Below are 23200 nucleotides of genomic sequence, written 5' to 3'. Positions count from 1 at the left end.
AAGCAAATTACAGCTTTTCCAACCTTTGAAAACAGGAAAATCTGTTTTTTCGGTTGTCTTTCTTTCTTTTTTAGGGACATTTTTCACATTAATTTCAAGCTTCTTCTCAATAATTCAACATTTTTCTTTTATTTACAGCCTAGTATCATAAATACTAGTAAATACTAGTATTACTAGTACTAGTTACTAGTAGTTCTAGTAGTAGTAAATACTAATAAATACTAGTAAATAGGAAAATCTGTTTTTACGGTTGTCTTTCTTTCTTTTTTAGGGACATTTTTCACATTAATTTAAAGCTTTTTCTCAATAATTCAACATTTTTCTTTTATTTACAGTCTAGTATCATAAATACTAGTAAGTACTAATATTACTAGTACTAGTTACTAGTAGTTCTAGTAGTAGTAAATACTAATAAATACTAGTAAATAGGAAAATCTGTTTTTACAGTTGTCTTTCTTTCTTTTTTAGGGACATTTTTCACATTAATTTCAAGTTTCTTCTCAATAATTCAAGATTTTTCTTTTATTTGCAGCCTAGTATCATAAATACTAGTAAATACTAATATTACTAGTACTAGTTACTAGTAGTTCTAGTAGTAGTAAATACTAATGAATACTAGTAAATAGGAAAATCTGTTTTTACGGTTGTCTTTCTTACTTTTTTTAGGGACATTTTTCACATGAATTTCAATCTTCTTCTCAATAATTCAAAATGTTTCTTGTATTTCCAGCCTAGTATCATCAGACCAGTCTCCCTACAGCGATGTGTCTTCGCTGCGCGCCCCGCACCTCGACGGCCCTCCCCAGGAATGCCACGGCATGTACAATCCCATGGCCAACATGACTCACGGATCAGGGTCGGGGCCCGGCCAGGGGAACGGCCACTGCCTGGATCAATACATGAGGCCCCCCCAGGCTCCTCCACCGCACAGTATGATGGGCCACCGGGGCATGCCGCCCACAGATGGTGAGTCACAGTGTCTGTTTACAACCTCTTCATCTCACATCAGCTATTGATTAGGAGCTGAGGATACCTGAGAGCCTGAAACCAGAACTTTCCACTAAAGAAAATGGCTGAGATCTTTATCTTGTTGTTCCTCTACACTGCAAAAACTCAAAATCTTACCAGGAATATTTGTCTTATTTCTAGTTAAAATGTCTCATTTTTAGTCAAAATATCTCATTACACTTAAAACAAGACTCATTACCAGAAAAATAACTTGTTACAAGATTTTTTGCTTGTAATGAGAAGATAAATCTTGTCCCACTGGCAGATTTTTCTACTTATTTTAAGTGAAAATCTACTTGAAATAGGTGAAAATTGTCAAATAACAAGTTATTTTTCTGGTAATGACTCTTGTTTTAAGTGTAATGAGATTTTTCGACTAAAAATGAGACATTTTAACTAAAAATAAGATAAATATTCCTGGTAAGATTTTGAGTTTTTGCAGTGTAATCTGAGTAGATGCCCTGTTTTTGAATCAGCATCACTTATTCTCATTTAGCAAGAGAGTAGGATGATAGTCAAAAAATCTCATTACACTTAAAGCAAGAGTCATTACCAGAAAAATAACTTGTTATTTGACAATTTTCACCTGTTTCAAGTAAATTTTCTCTTGAAATAAGTAGAAAAAACTGCCTGTGGGACAAGATTTATCTTCTTATTACAAGCAAAAAAATCTTGTTCCACTGGCAGATTTTTCTACTTATTTTAAGTGAAAATCTACTTGAAACAGGTGAAAATTGTTGTTTTTTCCAGTGATGAGTCTTGTTTTAAGTGTAATGAGATTTTTTGACTAAAAATGAGACATTTTAACTATAAATAAGACAAATATTCTTGTTAAGATTTTGAGTTTTTGCAGTGTAGATTTTAAACAGCAAAACTGAGTTTTTAAAATGAGTCAGTCACCTTAAGGTAAATTAAAGACTAAATACATCTGTTTCAATAAAACATGTTCAGGTTTAGTGTTTTTGCTTTTATATAATTATTATTATAAACATGGTGATGTCATTGCTGGTATGAAACTGATATTATTGTTGTTTTTTTTACTGATTTTACTTCATAGAAATTGTGTCACTGATTTAATTATTTTGTGACTTTGAGAGAAATCCAGACTATAAATATCACTCCACATATCAGCAGAAAAGTTCAATTGTTTCAGCTCTATCTTGGATTCAAATGAAGCGACTGCTAGTTTGACTCATTCCTGCAAAACCAATGCATGTTTCTTTTTCCTTTTTTTTTTTTTTAACAATATCAGCATCATCGGTTGCTGAAAATGTTCAACATTTTCACATTGGCTGTTCTGTGATTGAGCTTTTTTAACCCTGATCGTTTCTAATATCCCACAGGCTGCAATAGCACCCCCTACTGTAACCAAAACAACATCATGTCATCACATCACAGCTTCTGTCAGGTCCAGCCCGGCTCAGATCAGATCGGCTCAGGTGACGGTAAGAAAAGAGATGGTTAAACATTCAAAAGTAGTTCTGGGGTTGCACGTCTATGACGTCATTTTGGAAGAATATTTTAGATGCTTTCTCGACCATTTGTCATATAATTATTGAACCCAACCCTATGACTGCTATATTTGGAGTTCCTACGGACGATGCACCAGTTACCTCTCTCTCCTCAAGCCAATTTTATTGCATTTTCTTCTCTCATAGCCCGGAGACTTTTATCCTCCGCAATTGGAAATCTGACAAACCCCCAACATTCACGGAATGGGTCAAAGATGGGATATCTTTTATACCTTTAGAAAAGCTCAGATACAACAGATTCAAATCTCGCCAAAAATGTATAAAGGCCTGGTCCCCTTTCTTAGAATTCGTCCTTACGCTGTCTTTCGATGATGTAGCTTAGTATTATTTTTGTCATGTTTACAGTGTTACTCGGATTTATGGAAACCCTCAATTGTACTACTAACAAATGTTTGGACTAATGTGTAACCCTTAACCGTCTATGGGCCTGATTTACTAAGATCCTAAATAAAGAGTACTAAATTGTGTGTGCACTGAAAAAGTTTGCACGTGCTGTTGTTGTGTGTTTTGCGGGTGATCAACTAAGAAAGCTTGCGCAATTGATAACAGGTGCAAACAGCAGTATTTAAATGAGGTGTTGCGTGTCTTACGGTTTGCGCCATGGAGAGTCTGGATGGAAAGCAGAGTAGTCGCAAGTGCAAAATGAAATTTGACGAGTTGGAGTTAGAGATATTAGTGGAAGAGGCAAATAAACATATTCATGAACTACAGCAAAGAAATTTAAACATTACCAAAAGAAACGCAATATGGGAGAAAATCTGCGATAGAATAAATGCAGTTGGTAAGACAAAAAGAACTGCAGATGAGGTTAAAAGAAGGTGGCAAGATATAAGGCGAAGAACTAAAGAAAAAGTGGCCTTTAATAAAACTTGTGCAACCATTTTTAAAATAGCATGCAGCAGAATAAAGACTCTCTCTCTGCGTATTCTTTGATTTTGGATGTCGCCTCCTTGCCACAATAACAGCAGCCATCGGTGCGTAATGCTGGGCAGATTAGCACCTTCCTTTTGAACGTATTAAATACAGACGCAATCACAATCCCCGCAATAACTTACAGGCTTGGTAAATCTCATTGCGCGTGGTAAATGAACATATTTGCATTTTCCCCTCCCAGTATTTAGCGCTTTCTGGCGGGTACGCCCCATATTGATTATTCATCAGGGCAAAAGTACTAAATGAACAGCGAGTGCTATTTTGCTCATTTGAGAGGCGCAGTCCTCTTTGCACGCTGTTAGCAGATCAGCTCGCACATTGGTTTGTGGGTGATGTCAAGTTTGCACACGTTTTTACGCACGCAAACCTTTAGTAAATATGGCCCGTGTTATTCATCTATTTATTTATTTTTGCATCATTATTGTTGTTATTATTACTAATGTTATTTTATTTGTGTACTTTATTTTACTTTTTTAATTTTTTAATTTGTTTTAAATTTAATTTAATTTTTTCTTCCTTGTTTACATATTATGTTTTACTGCTATTATCTTATTTGTATGTGGGAACTGGGGAGGGCGGGATATATGTAGGGTTGTTTGTCTTAAAAAATGTTGAAAAATCTTATAAATAAAGTTATTCAAAAAAAACATTCAAAAGTAGCATGCATCATACCAATTCACTAACCCTGACTCCTTTTATCATCTCAGGCTCGAGGTTCTCCACCCCTCGCTCCATGCTGAAGCTGAGTAAAAAGAGAGCGCTGTCCATCTCTCCTCTGTCTGACGCCAGTGTGGACCTGCAGACGGTCATCCGAACCTCGCCCAACTCTCTCGTGGCCTTCGTTAACTCTCGCTGCAACCCCAACGGCGCCAGCTCTTATGGTCATCTCTCTGTGAGCGCCATGAGGTACCATATCTCTCTTTCATATGCATATAAAAAACATAAATATTCAGTAAAAGCAACAAAAAAGTCTGTTACTTTAGTCTTTTCATGAGTAACAGCCACCGTGTGGGCGTGTACCTCTGACCTCTAATCACGGCACGGGTATAACTGTGGGTCATTGAAAACTTTGTACACCTTTTGTGATCTTTGGTGCCCGCCCTTAAATGGCAGGCATGTCTGGCTGGAAACCACTGATGTAGACCTAAATGATTACTATGTAATGTGCAGAGAGTACACTGCAAAAACTCAAAATCTTAACAGGAATATTTGTCTTATTTCTAGTTAAAATGTCTAATTTTTAGTCAGAACATCTCATTACACTTAAAACAAGAGTCATTACCAGAAAAATAACTTGTTATTTGACAATTTTCACCTGTTTCAAGTACATTTTCACTTGAAATAAGTGGGACAAGATTTATCTTCTCATTACAAGCAAAAAAATCTTGTTCCACTGGCAGATTTTTCTACTTATTTTAAGTGAAAATCTACTTGAAACAGGTGAAAATTGTTGTTTTTTCCAGCGATGAGTCTTGTTTTAAGTGTAATTAGATTTTTTGACTAAAAATGAGACATTGAGACAATGAGACAAAAGATCTCATTACACTTAAAACAAGACTCATCACTGGAAAAAACAACAATTTTCACCTGTTTCAAGTAGATTTTAACTTAAAATAAGTAGAAAAATCTCCCAGTGGAACAAGATTTTTTTTGCTTGTAATGAGAAGATAAATCTTGTCCCACTGGCAGATTTTTCTACTTATTTCAAGAGAAAATTTACTTGAAACAGGTGAAAATTGTCAGATAACAAGTTATCTTTCTGGTAATGACTCTTGTTTTAAGTGTAATGACATTTTTTGACTAAAAATTAGACATTTTAACTAAAAATAAGAGAAATATTCATAGTAAGGTTTTGACTTTTTGCAGTGTAATCTGAGTAGATGCCCTGTTTTTGAATCAGCATCACTTATTCTCATTTAGCAGCGAGAGTAGGGTGATTTCAGATAATCAGAGCAAACAGTATGCACTTCTCTTTATTTTGCTGTTTTACAATACTACCCCCCCCCCCCCAAAAAAATCATTTCCAACATCTTGAACTGCTATGTCTCCTCTCTCTGTCCCCAGTCCGTCGCTGGGTTATTCCAGCAACATGAACTGCCAGTCCCGACAGCAGGGGTCCATGTACGGAGGGGGGGGGACGCCTCTGGGCCCGCCGGGCCCCTGCCAAGCCTCTCGTTTACCTCCCCACAACCCTCGACTCCACGCTGCGCCCAAGCACGGACATGTAAGACTGTCCTCTAACTCGCATCACAACACACTGAGTAAATCCAGTATCCCTGCACCTTCTGTTTCTGACAGCTGACAAAAAAAGGATGTTTAAACATCAGTTTCAGTTGCATTTGAAGGAACATTTGATTACTTTTGGGGAGCACCGTCTAGCTCTCGTACTGTAGTCACCTGTCCCTATTTACGGCTAAAACTAGACAAAGTAACTTTGGACGCCTGTGCAGGTCATTTAGTTCAGGGTCTCCCAACCTGGGGTCCGGGCCCCCCTGGGGGGCGCTAGAGATCTCTGGGGGGGCGCGAAACTTTGTCTGCTTTGAAATTATGCAGTTGTAAAAATTATATTTGCGCACAAGTCATTCATAAGACATTGTTAGGAATAATTTATGAATGTCTTTGAATATTTTTTGTGTTTTTTATGCACTGGAGACAAACACAGCAAATTATTTCATTACTTATATTATATTATATATATATATATATATATATATATATATATATATATATATATATATATATATATATATATATATATATATATATATATATATTATAAATTACTCAACATTTAATCTACTCCAACAGGTTGTTAAAGGAAAAATGTTAAAAAATGTTGCGCTCATATTAAAAGAGACATTTTTCAGAAATATTTTTATGTCCTTTTATGTCCTTTTGTGCGCATTTTATACATTGGTGAGACAAAATTAAGGTTAAACAAAGTCATATGTATAGAGGGTAAACCAAAGAGAAATGTATCAAAAAAACATAATTAATGTTAATTTTTTCAATTAAAGACTCTTTTGGTGCTAGTACGTACGGGTCGGGTCTTAGACACAAGTAGGGGGGGCTCCAAGGAAAAAAGGTTGGGAACCACTGATCTAGTTGCAACTTCGTATCCCTTGATGGGACTATCTCAGGAACCAACAACTATTAAACTACTTCACAGAGCTATAGTGGAGACAACATGCAGTCAGCTGCCTCCGGCCAAAATGTTCCTTTAAATGTTGTATAGGAGCATGGAAGTGTGTAATTTCTCATGCTGCAAATCGATTTGGACAAATAGAAAAATGTATCACATCACACTGTATTGTATCATCGCGTAAACACTAGGGATGGGCGATATTTTACCGTTCACGATAAACCGTCAAAAAAATTCCCCCACGGTAAGAAGAAAGAAAGAAAGAAAGAAAGAAAGAAAGAAAGAAAGAAAGAAAGAAAGAAAGAAAGAAAGAAAGAAAGAAAGAAAGAAAGAAGGATAAATTCCCGTTGATGACGTTTTTGTATTGGTATTTTTTTTATCGTTATCGGGATAAATGCCACAAATTATCGTGATAAATTTTTTAGTCCATACCGCCCATCCCTAGTAAACACACAACTGTAAATAAATAAATGCATTTTTTTAATAACATTTTTATATAAAAACATAAAATGATGGGAAACTGCAGCACTGATGTCAAGAATAATCCAAAGGCGCAGAGACAGAATAATGAAGACCAAATCTATTGCTTGTGTGTTGTTTTGCAGCTGAAGACAGAGCCTGGGCTGGACGGCATCAACGTGAAGACGCTGGAGGAGAGGTCGGAGGGAGACGTGGCCAGTCCTTCTTCCACCGGCACGCAGGTGCAGTGTTGCCTCATTACTAATATTTACATTTAATACCACCGCATGCACATGCATCAATTTAAAAGCATTTGTGTGGGCCATATGTCAACGATTCAACAACGGGGAGTTGAGGTCAGACTCAAACCCCCACTGCACATTGCAGTGAGAGTTTATGAAGCAATATTTGGTGTTAAACTGCTATCACATCAGCTGTAGGTTAAATCTAAGATAAACGTACATAATAAACTCAAACTAACACGTGCTTCTTCTTCTACAAACATGCAGGACCCGCTGCTGGGCCTGCTGGACGGCAGGGATGACCTGGACAAGGACGATGGGAAGCCTGAGCCGGAGGCCGTCTATGAGACCAACTGTCGGTGGGAAAGCTGCAACAAGGAGTTCGACACGCAGGACCAGCTAGTTCATGTAAGAAGTTCATAGTCTGGCGGCAGGTGTCTCATACCAACAGCACCAGCTTACAAAAACTATGTGTTACCTGACTGACACCTCTGGCAGGACAGACAAATGACACAAATAGGCCTGTGTTGAAAAAATCGATTTTCCGATTCAAAATCGATTCTCATATTAATTCCTAAAAATCGATTCTTATGTCTAAAGATTGATTTTTTTTGATTTTTTTTTATTGATTTTTTTTTTTTAATTAGTTAATTTTTTTTTTTTCATCATTACATTTTCGCCCTGTGAACTTTAATCCCAGTAGTCACATCATTTATTTCACACATGCACGTGGTGTGAAACTATCAAACAATGAACATGGCGTCAGAGAGCAGCGGTAGCGTTAATAAAGCGCTGGTTTTTAAAACTCCTGAACTGAATGAACTGACACTGCTAAAATTATTTGTTTACTGCATGAGCTGTTGCAATTTCCTTCTTTTTTTTGCACTTTAAATGGATATTGAAAGGCCTATTTGAGTTATTTATTTCTTAGTTATTTCACATTAATTATTGTGAAATTATTATTTAACTAGTTATTTTACAATCATATAATTCAGGTAACTGAAAATTTTTTTATAACACTAACCCAAATCAATATCGAATCGAATCCTGATAATCGATTCTGAATCTTAAGAATCGGATCGAATCGGTTCTTGACATTTGAATCGATACCCAGCCCTAGACACAAACGCTTCAGCAAACCGTGGACTTGAACAACGTTTAGCATTTGTTATCTAGTCTCTCCATGAACACAACATCTACTGGGTCTATTGAACACAGGCAAAGCATTTGACTGAAGTATTTTTCTGTGTATTGTTCAGCACATCAACAACGAGCACATCCACGGGGAGAAGAAGGAGTTCGTGTGTCACTGGCAGGAGTGCTCTCGAGAACAGAGGCCGTTCAAAGCCCAGTACATGCTGGTGGTTCACATGCGCAGACACACCGGAGAGAAGCCACACAAGTGCACTGTGAGTAGCAAACAAACACTAATCCATGTCCCCCTTTCTTTACTTTTCTTTATTCACTCGTATTACAAGCCCAAAAAGTTCAGCATTGATCAGCAGTGATGTTTCCATCAATACTCATTTAACCCTTTTTCTGTCTTCGGGTCAAAATGACCTAATCCTCCTTCCTTCTTCCCTTCCTTCCTTCCTTCCATCCTTCTTTTCTCCCTTCCTTCTTTCCTCCCTTCCTTCTTTTCTCTATTCCTTCCTTCCTTCCTTCCTTCCTTCCTTCCTTCCTTCCTTCCTTCCTTCCTTCCTTCCTTCCTTCCTTCTTTTCTCTCTTCCTTCCTTCCTTCATTCCTTTCTTCCTTCTTTTTTCCCTTCCTTCCTTCTTTCCTCCTGCTCTCTCCTTCCTTCTTCCCTTCCTCTTTTCTCCCTTCCTTCCTTCCTTCCTTCCTTCCTTCCTTCCTTCCTTCCTTCCTTCCTTCCTTCCTTCCTTCCTTCTTTTCTCTCTTCCTTCCTTCCTTCCTTTCTTCTTTTTCCCTTCCTTCCTTCCTTCCTTCCTTCCTTCCTTCCTTCCTTCTTTTCTCCCTTCCTTCCTTCCTTCCTTCCTTCCTTCCTTCCTTCCTTCCTTCCTTCCTTCCTTCCTTCCTTCCTTCATTCCTTCTTTTCTCTCTTCCTTCCTTCCTTCCTTCCTTCCTTTGTTCCTTCCTTCCTTTCTTCCTTCTTTTTTCCCTTCCTTCCTTCTTTCCTCCTGCTCTCTCCTTCCTTCTTCCCTTCCTTCTTTTCTCCCTTCCTTCCTTCCTTCCTTCTTTCTTTCCTTCTTTTCATTCTTCCTTCCTTCCTTCTTTCCTCCCTTCCTTCTTTCCTCCCTTCTTCTCTTCCTCCTTCCTTGACCCGAAGACAGCACAAGGGTTAAATTTCAGTGTCCAAAAGAAAAATGGGTCTGTCCTCTTTGCTAATATTATTAGTTTCATTTTTTGATTGTGTAGCTTTGTAGAAATCTATTTTTCCCCCATAAAAGCAGACAATAGTACGTTTTACAGTATTTTAGCTTCACTTCACACTGAGGTTATGATAATGGCATGAGGGTCGTATAAAAAGACTACGGTAATTCTGTTTTTACTGCAACACGTTGTAAACTATCTTGTGTGCTTTTGATTCTAGTTTGAAGGCTGTAATAAAGCCTACTCTCGCCTGGAGAACCTGAAGACCCACCTGCGCTCTCACACTGGGGAGAAACCGTACGTGTGTGAACATGAAGGCTGCAACAAAGCCTTCTCCAACGCTTCAGACCGGGCTAAGCATCAGAACCGAACTCATTCCAATGAGGTACTGCAATATACTGTACATGCGTGTGTCAACCTATCCAAAGATGAAATGTGCATTGTTGAGTCTATACTTTTTATTTGTCAATGAAAATAAAAACAACAGAAAAGCTTTTACTGTACCAAAAAAAAACTGTGTATTTTAGTGTAATGATAAAGAATGATAACATTTTATGAGTAACATAACTGTAACCAGTACTGGAGTTGAGGGGAGATGAGCGGGGGTGGCACCCCCCCTGAAATAAAAACGGTCAAAATCATCCCCCCTGTAAAACTGACATCCCCCCTTTCCATCCCTTATGTCATTTCAGCAATGAATGTGGTTTTACTGCTATTTCAACATTTAGAGTCATCACCAGAAAAATAACTTATTAGACAATTTTCACCTGTTTCAAGTAAATTTTCACTTGAAATAAGTAGAAAAATCTGCCAGAGGAACAAGATTTATCGTCTCATTACAAGCAAAAAAATCTTGTTCCACATGAAGATTTTTCTACTTATTTTAAGTGAAAATCTACTTGAAACAGGTGAAAATTGTTGTTTTTTCCAGTCTTGTTTTAAATGTAATGAGATTTTTTTTACTAAAATGAGACATTTTAACTAGAAATAAGACAAATATTCTTGTTAAGATTTTGAGTTTTTGCAGTGATCCATTTTACTTATCCTGTGAAGGACAGAATCATATTGATAAGTTCAGAAAACTGTTTTTATTGTTGTGTTTTGATGTATTTGATGTAAGCCCAGTGGATATTTAAAGCTTACAGAAGGCTGCATTTAACTGCTGCTATGTCATTCCTGCAGTATTTCTGCAGCTGTTTTGGTCACTGCTATTATTTGTAATATATTATATTATTTGTAATCAGCACAAATTATCTGTCCCCATATGATAAGGTTCAAGGTTCAAGGTTACTTTATTTGTCACACCAAACATCTGTTGGGAATGAAAATTCGTTTCCCTCTCATCCACGGTGCAATAAAAGCAAACAATAAAAACAATACATAAAAACAGCCAACAATAGTGCAACAATAAACAATAAAATCCACCATCCCCCCTGATTTTTTTTTACAACTTGAGTACTGGCTGTAACGTAGTAGAATTCTGGTTCTCTGTACTCACAGATGCTCTGCTCTATTTCAGAAACCTTACGTCTGTAAGATCCCTGGTTGCACTAAACGATATACTGATCCGAGCTCCCTGCGCAAGCATGTGAAGACGGTGCACGGCCCCGAGGCCCACATCACCAAGAAGCATCGAGGAGACACCGGCCCCCGACTCCCCGGCTTAGCCATGACTCCTGGAGCCCCAAACTCTGAACTCCTGCAGGAGAAAGAAGAGACACGCAGAGAAGACTGCAAACTACTGGCCCCCGAGACTGCTCTGGTGAGTTACTGAGGATCACTTCAGTGTGTAGATTTATGTGTAGCCCAGAGGTCGGCAACCCGAGTGGCTCCTGGAGCTTTCTCAAAAATGTTTGAAAAAAAAAAATAAAATTGTCCTTTTTTCCTTCTTTTTCCTTTTTTAAATTTTTTTTCTCTTTTTTTTCTCGACATTTTGAATTTTTTTTGACATTTCGACTTTTTTCTCGACATTTTGACTTTTTTCTCTAGATTGTACTTCAAAATTAATTTAAACATTTCTACTTTTTTATCAAAATTTTTATTTTTTTCCTCGGCATTTCGACTTTTTTCTCGACATTTTGACTTATCTCGAGATTGTACTTCAAAATTAATCTCGACATTTCGACTTTTTTCTCAAAATTTAAATTTTTTTTCTCGACATTTCGACTTTTTTCACGAAATTTTGACTATTTCCTCAACATTTCGACTTTTTCTCAACATTTCGACTTTTTTCTCGACATTTCGACTTTTTTCTTCAACATTAATCTTGACATTTTGACTTTTTTCTCGAAATTTCGACTTTTTCTTGAAGTGCATAATGAAAAAAAAAAGTTCCCCCAGTTATAACTAATATAGCTACATGCAGCATGTGTTTCCTTCATTCTAAGGCTTACACAAGACTTTTCATTTTTTGCGGCTCCAGACATATTTGTTTTTTGTGTTTTTGGTCCAATACGGCTCTTTCAACATTTTGGGTTGCCGACCCCTGGTCTAGCCTAACTCCAGTTTGTAGTACATGGTGAAAAAATCTTTGTTTGGTTCCCTTCATCCGTCAGAAATCCCAACCAAGCCCTGGCGGTCAGTCGTCCTGCAGCAGCGAGCGCTCCCCGCTGGGGAGCACCAACAACAATGACAGCGGTGTGGAAATGAACCTCAACGCCGCTGGCAGCTTGGAGGATCTAACAGGGTTGGAAGATGGAGTTTTGGCTGGAGGAGGAGGAGGGGAGCCGGGAACAATGGGAATGTCGGCTCAGGCTCTGAAAAGGCTGGAGAACCTGAAGATTGACAAGCTGAAGCAAACCCGCAGGCCCACCCCACCTGGACGTTGCACGGGCAACAAACTTCCCGCCATTTCTGGTATCTACTGCAATAAAACTTCCACCAGTAACAGTAGAACCTTTCTGCTGAAGTTGAGGGAACATTTCGGCGTTAAAACAACTTTAACTTTAATATTAGACGGTAATGAGTATAAACCTTTATTAGGGACCAAACTGACATGAATCACAGCAGTTTTGAGTGAGAACAGACCAAAAATAATATCTATTTTAAGCCTCTGATGAAATGAAAAAAGTTAATTTCAGTGAAGTGACGGTGTGGATATGATTCATACATTTGATCCCTACAGACATGGTAAGGTAATTTTAACTTTCTATGTGTACCCAAAGTGTACAAATAGGACTGTTTGATGAAATATTAAATTGTTAGAAGCAGAAGCCACAAACAGTTCTTTTTATACACTTTTTATTAGGGATGGGAATCGAGAACCGGTTCTTGTTCGGAACCGGTTCCCAGTGTTTCAATTCCTTGGAATCGTTTGCAGATTTTGCAAACGATTCCCTTTTCGATTCCAATGGGAACGAACGATGTCATTACACACGTTGCGTTAGCCAGCAGTCAATAGCAAACATGGCGCCCAAGCGATACAAACGCTCAATAGTCTGGTTACGTTTCAGTAAAAAAGAGACAACAGGGCAACTTGAAAATACTTGCTAAGTGAATATTTCATCAAAGGGAGGAAATAATACCGACATGCAAAAACATTTGTGTACACAGTATGCAATAACAATCAATGAATGTCGAGTTTTTGATCCACTCCAGACTAATATCAGTAATCCTCAGCCCAGCAGCAGCAACGTTAGCTAGTCCTTAGCTAATAATATTGCTAGTAACTAATTAACTAACGAACGCTGCCTATCATATTAACGCCATTTGCCTCATTGTTGTCCTTTTTTTCCAAATGAGAATCGATAAGGGAATCGATAAAGAACCGAATTGTTAAGCAGAATCGAAAATGGAATTGGAATCATAAAAATCTCATCAATTCCCATCCCTACTTTTTATACACTTTTTTTACATATACAAAGTTAAAATTACTGTAAGGACCCTATCCATCTCACTGAAGAGGAATTGTGTTTTTGAGCCTTGTAAGAGGCTCACAATAGCAATTGTACCTAATTTTGGTTGTCATTTTGCTGTAAACACTTCAATTCATTATTTCTCGGTACTGATTCAGTTCTGGTTGTTTTGGTCCCCAACAAAGGTTTACAGGACTGTCTCAGAAAATTAGAATATTGTGATAAAGTTCTTTATTTTCTTTAATGCAATTAAAAAAACAAAAATGTCATACATTCTGGATTCATTACAAATCAACTGAAATATTGCAAGCCTTTTATTATTTTAATATTGCTGATTATGGCTTACAGTTTAAGATTAAGATTCACAGAATATTCTAATTTTTTTAGATAGGATATTTGAGTTTTCTTAAGCTGTAAGCCATGATCAGCAATATTAAAATAATAAAAGGCTTGCAATATTTCAGTTGATTTGTAATGAATCCAGAATGTATGACATTTTTGCATTACAGAAAATAAAGGACTTTATCACAATATTCTAATTTTCTGAGACAGTCCTGTAACACAGTGTGATGTGATACATATTTTTTCTATTTGTCCAAATCGATTTGCAGCATGAGAAATTAGACACTTCCATGCTCCAATACAACAATATTTTGAGATAGGATATTTGAGTTTTTCTTAAGCTGTAAGCCATGATCAGCAATATTAAAATAATAAAAAGCTTGCAATATTTCAGTTGATTTGTAATGAATCCAGAATGTATGAAAATTTTGTTTTCGTAATTGCATTACAGAAAATCACAATATTCAAATTTTCTGAGACAGTCCTGTATACTCCCAAACCGTCTTATAATAGACTTAGGATTGTTTTAACTCTGAAAAGTTCCCTTGAAGTGTGTACAGTGTGACTGATTATAAATTCAGGAACTGTCTATAAATTATTGATACTTTCATGGATTTGTACAGATTAACTTAGGCTGTTTTCTGTTGATTTTCATCGGCAGGTCCAGGAGAGAACATGGGAATGTGTGCACCTTCTCCAATCCTGTCTAATCGACGCGTTATGGAGCTGTCCAACCACGAGCTGGGAGGAGGAACGATCGCCTGCTCCAGCAACGACCGGAGGGGCAGCGGCACCAGCAGCCTGAGCTCCGCCTACACCGTGAGCCGTCGTTCCTCCATGGTGTCCCCCTACCTGTCCAGCCGGCGCTCCAGCGAGGTCTCGCAAATGGGAGGAACGACGGGCGGAGGGTGTCACCTTCTGAGCCCAGAAGAAGCTGGAAGAGACCCACTCTCTCCCGAGAGCAGTCGCAGAGGCGCTCCGTGTCCCGGGGGGAGAGGATTACCAAGCCTTCCTAATTTAACGCCCGCTCAGCAATACAGCCTGAAGGCTAAATACGCCGCGGCGACCGGTGGGCCGCCACCTACTCCTTTACCCAACATGGAGCAGCAGCCGGTTACTCCGGGCAGAAGAGGTGTGTTGAGCGAGTACCAGGGGCAGCCCCTGCCTCCTTTCCTTCATCCGGCCGGTCCTCGCAGGCACAGCGCCAACACAGAATACGGTACGGGCGTCATCTACCCTCACCAGGCTCCGGGGAACAACACCAGACGAGCCAGTGATCCGGTTCGATCGGTAGCAGACCCGCAAACTCTTCCCAAGCGCTTCAATAGCTTGAGTAACGTGGCCATGATGGGCCGCAGGAACGCGCTGCAGCTCCGCGGCTCCGACAGCAGCCTGGCCCGTCACATGTACTCCCCTCGGCCGCCGAGCATCACGGAGAACGTCATGATGGAAGCCATGGGCATGGAGCCCCACCTCGGCCCTGTAGACGGCAGAGATCGCTCCATGATGATTAGCTCCGGGGAAAGAAACTTCATGGGCTACCAGAGACAGAGTCAGACCCTTGTGGTCGACGGTGCTATTTCAAACCAGCTCTCGCCGAGCCACGACTCTCTGAGCTGCCCCGATCCCGGTAACATGCAGCAACACTACCAGGGCCAGGGCGTGGAAGTCGCCTCCAGGGTTGGGGGAAATCTAATGGGCCAGACGAGACCTACTCAGCCAGAGGGAATGTCAAACGCTCTTCTCCAACAGGCTGAGTACAGTATGAGCACCTGCCAGTTAAGTCCTTCAGGTCCCCATTACCCAAATATTGGCCAAGGTGGCGACACCAGAGGTCCCTGGAACGAGACTCACAACCAAGTCCAAACTTCCGGTCACGCTTTTCAGAACCGGCAAACAATGATGTACTCGGATCCTAATCTGCAGGCTCAGCAAACACAGGCCCACTTCAACGATCAGACGGCTCTCTACACCAGTTCTGACGGAACTCACAAACTCATCATAAAGCCCGAGCAGCAGTTCCATCCTGGCATGGGCGATAGAGAGTCCTGTCAAAGCTCTAAGCTCCAGCAGCAGCAGATCCTCCTGCAACAGGCGCAGGGTTATCCACAACAAACGGCCCAGGTGATGATGAGGAACTCGAACAATCCCACCTGTGACTTTCAAGGACCGAACCAAAACTCTTTCCCTGGTGGAGGAGGAGGAGGAGGAGGAGGAGGAGGAGGAGGAGGGGGATTGAGCTTAGGCTGCGCTGGCTCTGCCCTGGCCGACGGCCAAAGGTCGGAAACCCCAATGATGCAGGTGAAGGAGATGATGGTGCGGAATTACGTGCAGTCCCAGCAAGCGCTCATGTGGGAGCACCAACAAGAGCAGCAGCAGCCGAGTGGAATCAAACCACCTCCTCTTTCCGACAACATGAATTTGAGCTGTCAGACGGCAATGATGCAGCAGAGTCCCCAACACCAGAATCAGAACTTTTATTCCAACCAGACGTATCCTTCCTACCCCAATCAGAACCTGGTTATGAACGCCCGAGTGTCCGGCTCGGTGGCGTCTAAGGACCAGCAGCTGGCGGGCCTTCAGGGCTCGTGCTACAATCAGGAGATGGTGCAGGTGCCCAGGCCCCCTCAAGGACGGAAACCTCTCAGCCGCCAGAACAGTCTGTCGCAGGCCGGACCGGGGGCGGGGGCGGGCTACCTGGGCAGCCCGCCCCATCTCAGCCCCGCACACTCCACCTCCAGCCCCAGACGGGGCGTCCGCCTTCCTCCGGTCCAGCACCCGCAGCACCCTCAAAACGAAATATTCTCCCCTTCCAACAACAACAACAACATGTACTATTCTGCTCAAATAAACATGGATTTGGGGAAACAAATGGAACCCGCAAACGGACCTTGCCTTAACCAGCAGCACAGTATGGGCTCCAGCCTGGACCCCGTAGGGGGAACAAAGCCTTCCCCCATGACTCCCTATCCAGTTTCTGGCCCCATTTCGAATGCCTTAGAAAACCTAGACTTGGACAATGCCCGTATAGACTTCACTTCCATCATCGACGATGCTGATACTTCTTCGTTTAGTCCGGTCAATAATCCCCTCCCGGGCCAGCCAGGATCTTCTTCGCAGGCTTCCTCCCGCCTCACCACCCCACAGACTTCTGTCAGCCTGGCTCCGGGCTCCGGCCTGTCAAACATGGCTGTGGGGGACATGACGTCCATGCTTACCTCACTGGCTGGGGAGAATAAGTATCTGAACACTCTGTCTTAAAAAAGGACTCTTTGGCAGCTAAGCACTCTTTTAGGGGTAACAATCAAACGATGCCTTTGGCTCAAAATAGGGCTGGGCGATATGGACCAAAAGTCATATCTCGATATTTTCTAGCTGAATGGCGATACTCGATATATATCGATATTTTTTCTGTGCCATAATTGGGGTTTCCCCCAAAGCATTATAGCATAGCATCTCTGTTAGCTTCATTTTTTTCTGAGGCAAACCCTTAAAAAAACAGTCAGTTTTAATACAAAGCCTCGTGCCAAATGTCACACAGGTTCCTTTATTAACAGAGATCTGCACAATATCAAAATGTATAAAACAAATGAAATAAAAACAAACTGCCTGCGTATATAGAATAAAAATGATTCTTGAATAAAATAAAACAAATATCCCTTTCCTGCATAACAATTATATTCAAATACACTGTGCAATTAATACAATGTAGACAGTAACAGGCAGACTTTTCCACTGAGGTTGACAGTTGTGCAAATAACAAAACATTTGTGCAAATCTCAAATAAAACATTCAAGTCAATTTGTCACAAAATAAGCTATATCAATATCATTAATTTTTTTTTTTTTTTTTTAAATCGATATAAACGATATTGTCTCGTACCATATCGCGTTTGAAAATATATCGATATATATTAAAATCTCGATATATCGCCCAGCCCTAGCTCAAAGCTCTAACTCAAGTCACGTAGAAAGATTTCTCCAAGTACATCGCAAGAACATTTAGTTAGTTAGAAAAGGATCAACAGTAATGTGTTATTTTCTGCATACCTTCAAGTACCTTTGTGTATAAAACACAACTTGCCAGGATTTTGAAGTACGAAGGACTCATGTACTGAACACCCACGTCAAAGGGGCAAAGGCATTTTTTCCTATGTTTTGGTTAGTTTTGGTATCTTCACTGATTTAAATATTATGCAAATCCCTATCAGAAACCTTAAAACCAAAGGTGCCTAATCTCAACCCCCTACAACTGCATACGTCCCTTTGCTGCCTTGGTTCTTTCTTCTGTGCCTTAAGTGTAAGACACAAAACTTCTTGCCTGATGTGAAATGACGATGCTGATTGTTTTTTTCCGAACAGGCATCGCAGTCACAAAGGGCCTTTTCTCTACAGTGAAGCAGAGAAGGATATGTGTAAATACATTTTATATATATACAGAATGATGTATATATGACAATGAGGCATTGGAGTAGTTATCCCCTTGTCTTCTGATAGTCCGCTTGAATTCTGAAGCCCTGTGTTCAGTGGGGATGGGATGTTTATAAAAATGGTCGTTTGAAGAGATGACAAAGCTATGCTTTTGACGACTGAGAAATAATTTCTCTTTGCTACTAAATCTTCTCCTGTATTTGCTTTGGCGTTTCCTCCTTTTTCAGGAACAGCACCATCTGCACCAGCGGTATATCAGTATTTCTTACATATGCACAAATACAGAGCAGATACACTCACCGCATCCCTGCACATGCACCCACACACAGACACTCAGGACTTGTTTTGAATCTTTTGTGTGTACGTTGTAATTGCCTTTTCCAGACAGAGAGTTTGCACTCTACATGTTTACTGTAACTGTTCCTCCAGGGGCGTCAATTGGGTACGGCAAGGTACGGCAGCCGCCACACCTCGGCTTCAAGGGAAAATGTAAATGTTTGTTTTTTAAATACATTTATGGAATTACTCTGTGTCTATTTGTATTGATTATTCTATTACTTAATACATATAGAATAACTACAAATGCAAATCAGAACAACATGATCGATTTCACTTGTTATTATACACTGCAAAAACTCAAAATCTTAACAAGAATATTTGTCTTATTTCTAGTTAAAATGTCTAATTTTTAGTCAAAAAAAATCTCATTACATTTAAGACAAGACTCAAAAACAACCATTTTCACCTGTTTCAAGTAGATTTTCACTTAAAAATCTCTAGTTAAAATGTCTCATTTTAGTAAAAAAAAAATGTCATTACACTTAAAACAAGACACATCACTGGAAAAAACATCAATTTTCACCTGTTTCAAGTAGATTTTCACTTGAAATAAGTAGAAAAATCTGCCAGTGAAACAAGATTTTTTTGCTTGTAATGAGAAGATAAATCTTGTCCCACTGGCAAATTTTTCTACTTATTTCAAGTGAAAATTTACTTGAAACAGGTGAAAATGGTCAAATAACAAGTTATTTTTCTGGTGATGACTCTTGTTTTAGGTGTAATGAGATTTTTTGACTAAAAATTAGACATTTTAACTAGAAAATAAGACAAATTTTCCTGCTAAGATTTTGAGTTTTTGCAGTGAGCGAGACTGCATTTGAAAAAGTTCCAATTTTCTTGACCACACAGATAAGCTACATAGCAGACTTCTGTGATGAGTATTTGTTGGACGTGTTGATTGATACTCTAGTTAAGTTCTGGGACTCGTAACCTTGCCATACCTTAGCTTTGACTGAATTGACGCCACTGTGTTCCTCAAGCAGCTGTTTACTTGTTTCTGTCAGATGTGCTTATAACACGATGTACCCGCCCTTTTTAAGGTACATAAAACGAGCAAAGCTCAAGTTTAATATGTATTAACAATCACCTCCTCATGGCAACATGTGTAATGTTTTCAAACATACAAGACGATAGTTAATGAAGCCTTGTAATGAAACCTAACTGGGCTGGTTTGTGCCTGTTAACATGGAGTACTTGCCTTCATTTCAAGAGACTGAGGTACGTTCGTAGTACAGTGCTGCTGCACCTTGGCTCCCAAACAGGAGTTTTATTGACAATTCTTCATAACTAATTCAGGAGACGGGGTTCAAGAAGCCTAAATTGGATGGATTGCTACCACTGTAGTAAAATAAATTGTGTATAGGTACAGAGAGGTACTTTGTGCAACTATTGAGCTGTATCCCAGGAAGTAAGCTGCAGCTCTTTTGTAGGAGAACTACTTTAATACTGTGGCTTTGCACTGACTACAGCACTGTGTGGAAAGATCTCTTACAGCTATTCACATGAACCTCATTTTTATGTCATTAAAAAAAAAAAAAACAGTATTTCCTTTTTTTTTTTAGACAGTTCAAAAAAAAGATCTGAGCTTGCCTTTGCTCGGTGTTGCCACATTAAAGTATTTTTAAAAGTATTTCCTGTGACATTGCATCATATTACGGAAGAGTATTAGGGCCAGGCAGGAGAAAATATATTTGAGAGGGGAAGATTTTTTTTTTTATTGTGCACTTCGAGAAAAAAGTTGAAATGTCGAGAAAAAAGTCGAAATGTCGAGAAAAAAAAGTCGAAATGTCGAGATTAATGTTGAAGTACAATTTCGAGAAAAAAGTCGAAATGTCGAGAATAATGTTGAAATACAATTTCAAGAATAAAGTCAAAATGTCGCCTTTTTTCTCAACATTTCAACTTTATTCACGAAATTTTTAATTTTTTCTCAACATTTCGACTTTTTTTTCAAAATTGTGCTTCAACATTATTCTCGACATTTCGACTTTTTTCTCATCAACATTTCGACTTTTTTCTCGAACTGGTGCTTCAACATTAATCTCGACATTTCGACTTTTTTCTCGAAGTGCACAATAAAAAAAATCTTCCCCTCTCAAATATTTTTTCTCCTGCATGGCCCTGATACTCTTTTGTATCATATAACACAGTAATGTCAAACATTTCTTCATTTTGGAACAAGTGCACAACCTACCAAAGACATTTAAAAGTCACTGAGGAAAAGATGCACGAACAGAGTATTATATCTCCACATTAACACTAGCAATAAGTACATGACTGTTAGTGCTGTTCTCTAGAATGTATGACATGTTTTGTACAAAATCCTGTTATATCGATGACCTTTGTGGATGTTGCCTTCTGTGTGTGCGTGCGTGTATTTGTTTTTTTTTTTTTTGTAACTCATCCTTCATTCTGACTTTTTTGCTGGCAAAAGAAATATCACCTTTAGCAACAGAAAGCTACACTATTAGCAATAACTATAATAGATAAAAGTGAGTGTTATATTTTGTGTACAATTTTCTACATTTTTATACATATGTGCTATATTTTACATTTTTATGAATAAACGTGCAGTTTGAGATGAATGTCGATTGTCAAAGGTTGTTTTTTTTGCAATAGAAATTGCTGCAATAAGAAGAAAGACAATGTCTATTTTAGGATGAGGTCATATTGTGATTTTAAGGTGCATGATTAATGATCCTAAGGGGTTTCGAGGTTAACACATGGGTTTAGGGTCTGGTCCAGAGGTGTCAAGTAACGAAGTACAAATACTTAGTTACCTTACTTAAGTAGAAATTTTGGTTATCTATACTTCACTGGAGTAATTATTTTTCAGACGACTTTTTACTTTTACTCCTTACATTTTCACACAATTATCTGTACTTTTTACTCCTTACATTTTAAAAACAGCCTCGTTACTCTATTTCATTTCGGCCTTTAAAAAAAAACTATCCAGTTAAATTGCTCCATCCGGATAGAGTGAATTTGGTTGTGGTTGTTTCAGATGTTCTTGTCCAGTTTTGTTCTTACATCCGTTCCCTCAGATTCCTGCAACTAAACTTGGATGTACATTCCAATAAAGGTTAGGATAAATGATAACATGCCTCTGAAGTTTGACTTTTTGCACCATTACAATACTTAGACAACATAGACAACTGGTCATCGTATCTCCTTCTCTCTGAAACACATGTTAATGCTCAATAGTACACATACATGGTTCTTTAATATATTTACATTATACTAAGATGCATTCATTTTCAATGGCTTTTGTCCTTAATGGCTTTTTTCCCCCTTACATTACTTTTACTTTTATACTTTAAGTAGTTTTGAAACCAGTACTTTTATACTTTTACTTGAGTAAAAAACTTGAGTTGATACTTCAACTTCTACAGGAGTATTTTTAAACTCTAGTATCTATACTTCTACCTGAGTAATGAATGTGAATACTTTTGACGCCTCTGGTCTGGTCTCCTTCAAGCTATTTCTTTCTGTGCCTGGAGAACTAATGCAGTGACTCCTTTTCTCCCATAGAGTGCAGTATTACTTAGTTTATGTGCATTTTCAGTTTCCTTTCCTAAAGGTGCAGCTTCTATAACATTAGTTTAGTGTTATTTAATTTCCTTGCATAGTTAGTCACTACTGTACTGTCATTTTTTTGCTGTTTTTGCATAATTTTACCCCAAAGTTAAGTATTTGGATATCAAGAAGGTTTTTATCCGACTCCATCTGTCCCTTTGCTTCTGTCCTATGAACCAATTGGAGCAAACCTTGTTTTTGATATGAATTTCACCTCGCGGCAGCCTGTAGTGGGCTACCTGCCAAGATGAAGTGGAGCAGCATTAAAAGTGGTTGCTTTAGATTACGTCAGTGCCTGGACGGGCTCTCTGTGGTCAGTGGGGCTTGGCATTGCGGGCTGTTGAGTGCTGCGCGAAAGAAAAACTACACAAATGTGGCTTGTAAAAATATTATCAGTGACAGTCTGTGCCTTAAATTACATCATATTAAAGAGTGATGGGAAACTGCTTAAAAAAAGGGGGATTACAAGCAAACATTAATAAACATCTATAAATGTCGTTTTCATGCGAAAGTGTCATCTGCACCATTATGGTGTCATGTATAGTTCAACCAAGGAGTAACTCTTCTATTCAAGTTAAAGTAGAGTAAAAGTGTTGACTCTTTCTGTTTTAACACCTTGTAATCCATCATATGAATCGTAAGACCTTCTAATGTATCAGCCCTGCTGTCAGTCATGTGAACACTGCTGCTAAGAAGCAAAATAAACCTGATGATCAAAGTGGATGATTAGATTACAGCATCGGAAGTGTTATTTCCAGGCGTCAGACAGTTAAGAAAGTATTTAAGAATGGGCCCATTCAAAATTACTGTAGCAATTAATCGTTTCTGAGATTTTCAGGCCCACCTGCAATTAACAGGTTTATACAGTTTATTTATGCATCGCAGGGTCACATATGGGCAAGAAATCCCCCACACAGTCGGTCATCCGGTAGACTAATCACACTCAGCTTTTAGCCATAAGGGCATTTTTTTTCCCAAACACTGTTTGCATGTATATTAATAGTTTGTGCC

General features: G+C 39.0%; 1 protein-coding gene across 1 annotated transcript in view; it reads left to right on the top strand.

The window, feature by feature from the left end:
- The window catches only part of LOC133448317 (zinc finger protein GLI1-like), a 99274-nt gene extending 77830 nt beyond the window's left edge, over window positions 1-21444 (top strand). Inside the window, exons 3-13 of the mRNA XM_061726722.1 lie at window positions 731-966; window positions 2352-2453; window positions 4181-4379; window positions 5538-5697; window positions 7221-7316; window positions 7584-7724; window positions 8576-8725; window positions 9869-10033; window positions 11168-11410; window positions 12204-12504; window positions 14506-21444. Coding sequence (XP_061582706.1) covers window positions 731-966; window positions 2352-2453; window positions 4181-4379; window positions 5538-5697; window positions 7221-7316; window positions 7584-7724; window positions 8576-8725; window positions 9869-10033; window positions 11168-11410; window positions 12204-12504; window positions 14506-17105 — 4393 coding nt within the window. The 3' untranslated portion in view covers window positions 17106-21444. The remainder of the gene's footprint in view (window positions 1-730; window positions 967-2351; window positions 2454-4180; window positions 4380-5537; window positions 5698-7220; window positions 7317-7583; window positions 7725-8575; window positions 8726-9868; window positions 10034-11167; window positions 11411-12203; window positions 12505-14505) is intronic.
- Window positions 21445-23200: the final 1756 nt, after the last annotated feature.

This window comes from Cololabis saira, chromosome 8, assembly GCF_033807715.1.
Source record: "Cololabis saira isolate AMF1-May2022 chromosome 8, fColSai1.1, whole genome shotgun sequence".
In the NCBI taxonomy this organism is placed as follows: Eukaryota; Metazoa; Chordata; class Actinopteri; order Beloniformes; family Belonidae; genus Cololabis; species Cololabis saira.
Note: the sequence above shows the minus strand (reverse complement) of the source record. Positions and strands in the feature narration are given on the sequence as shown.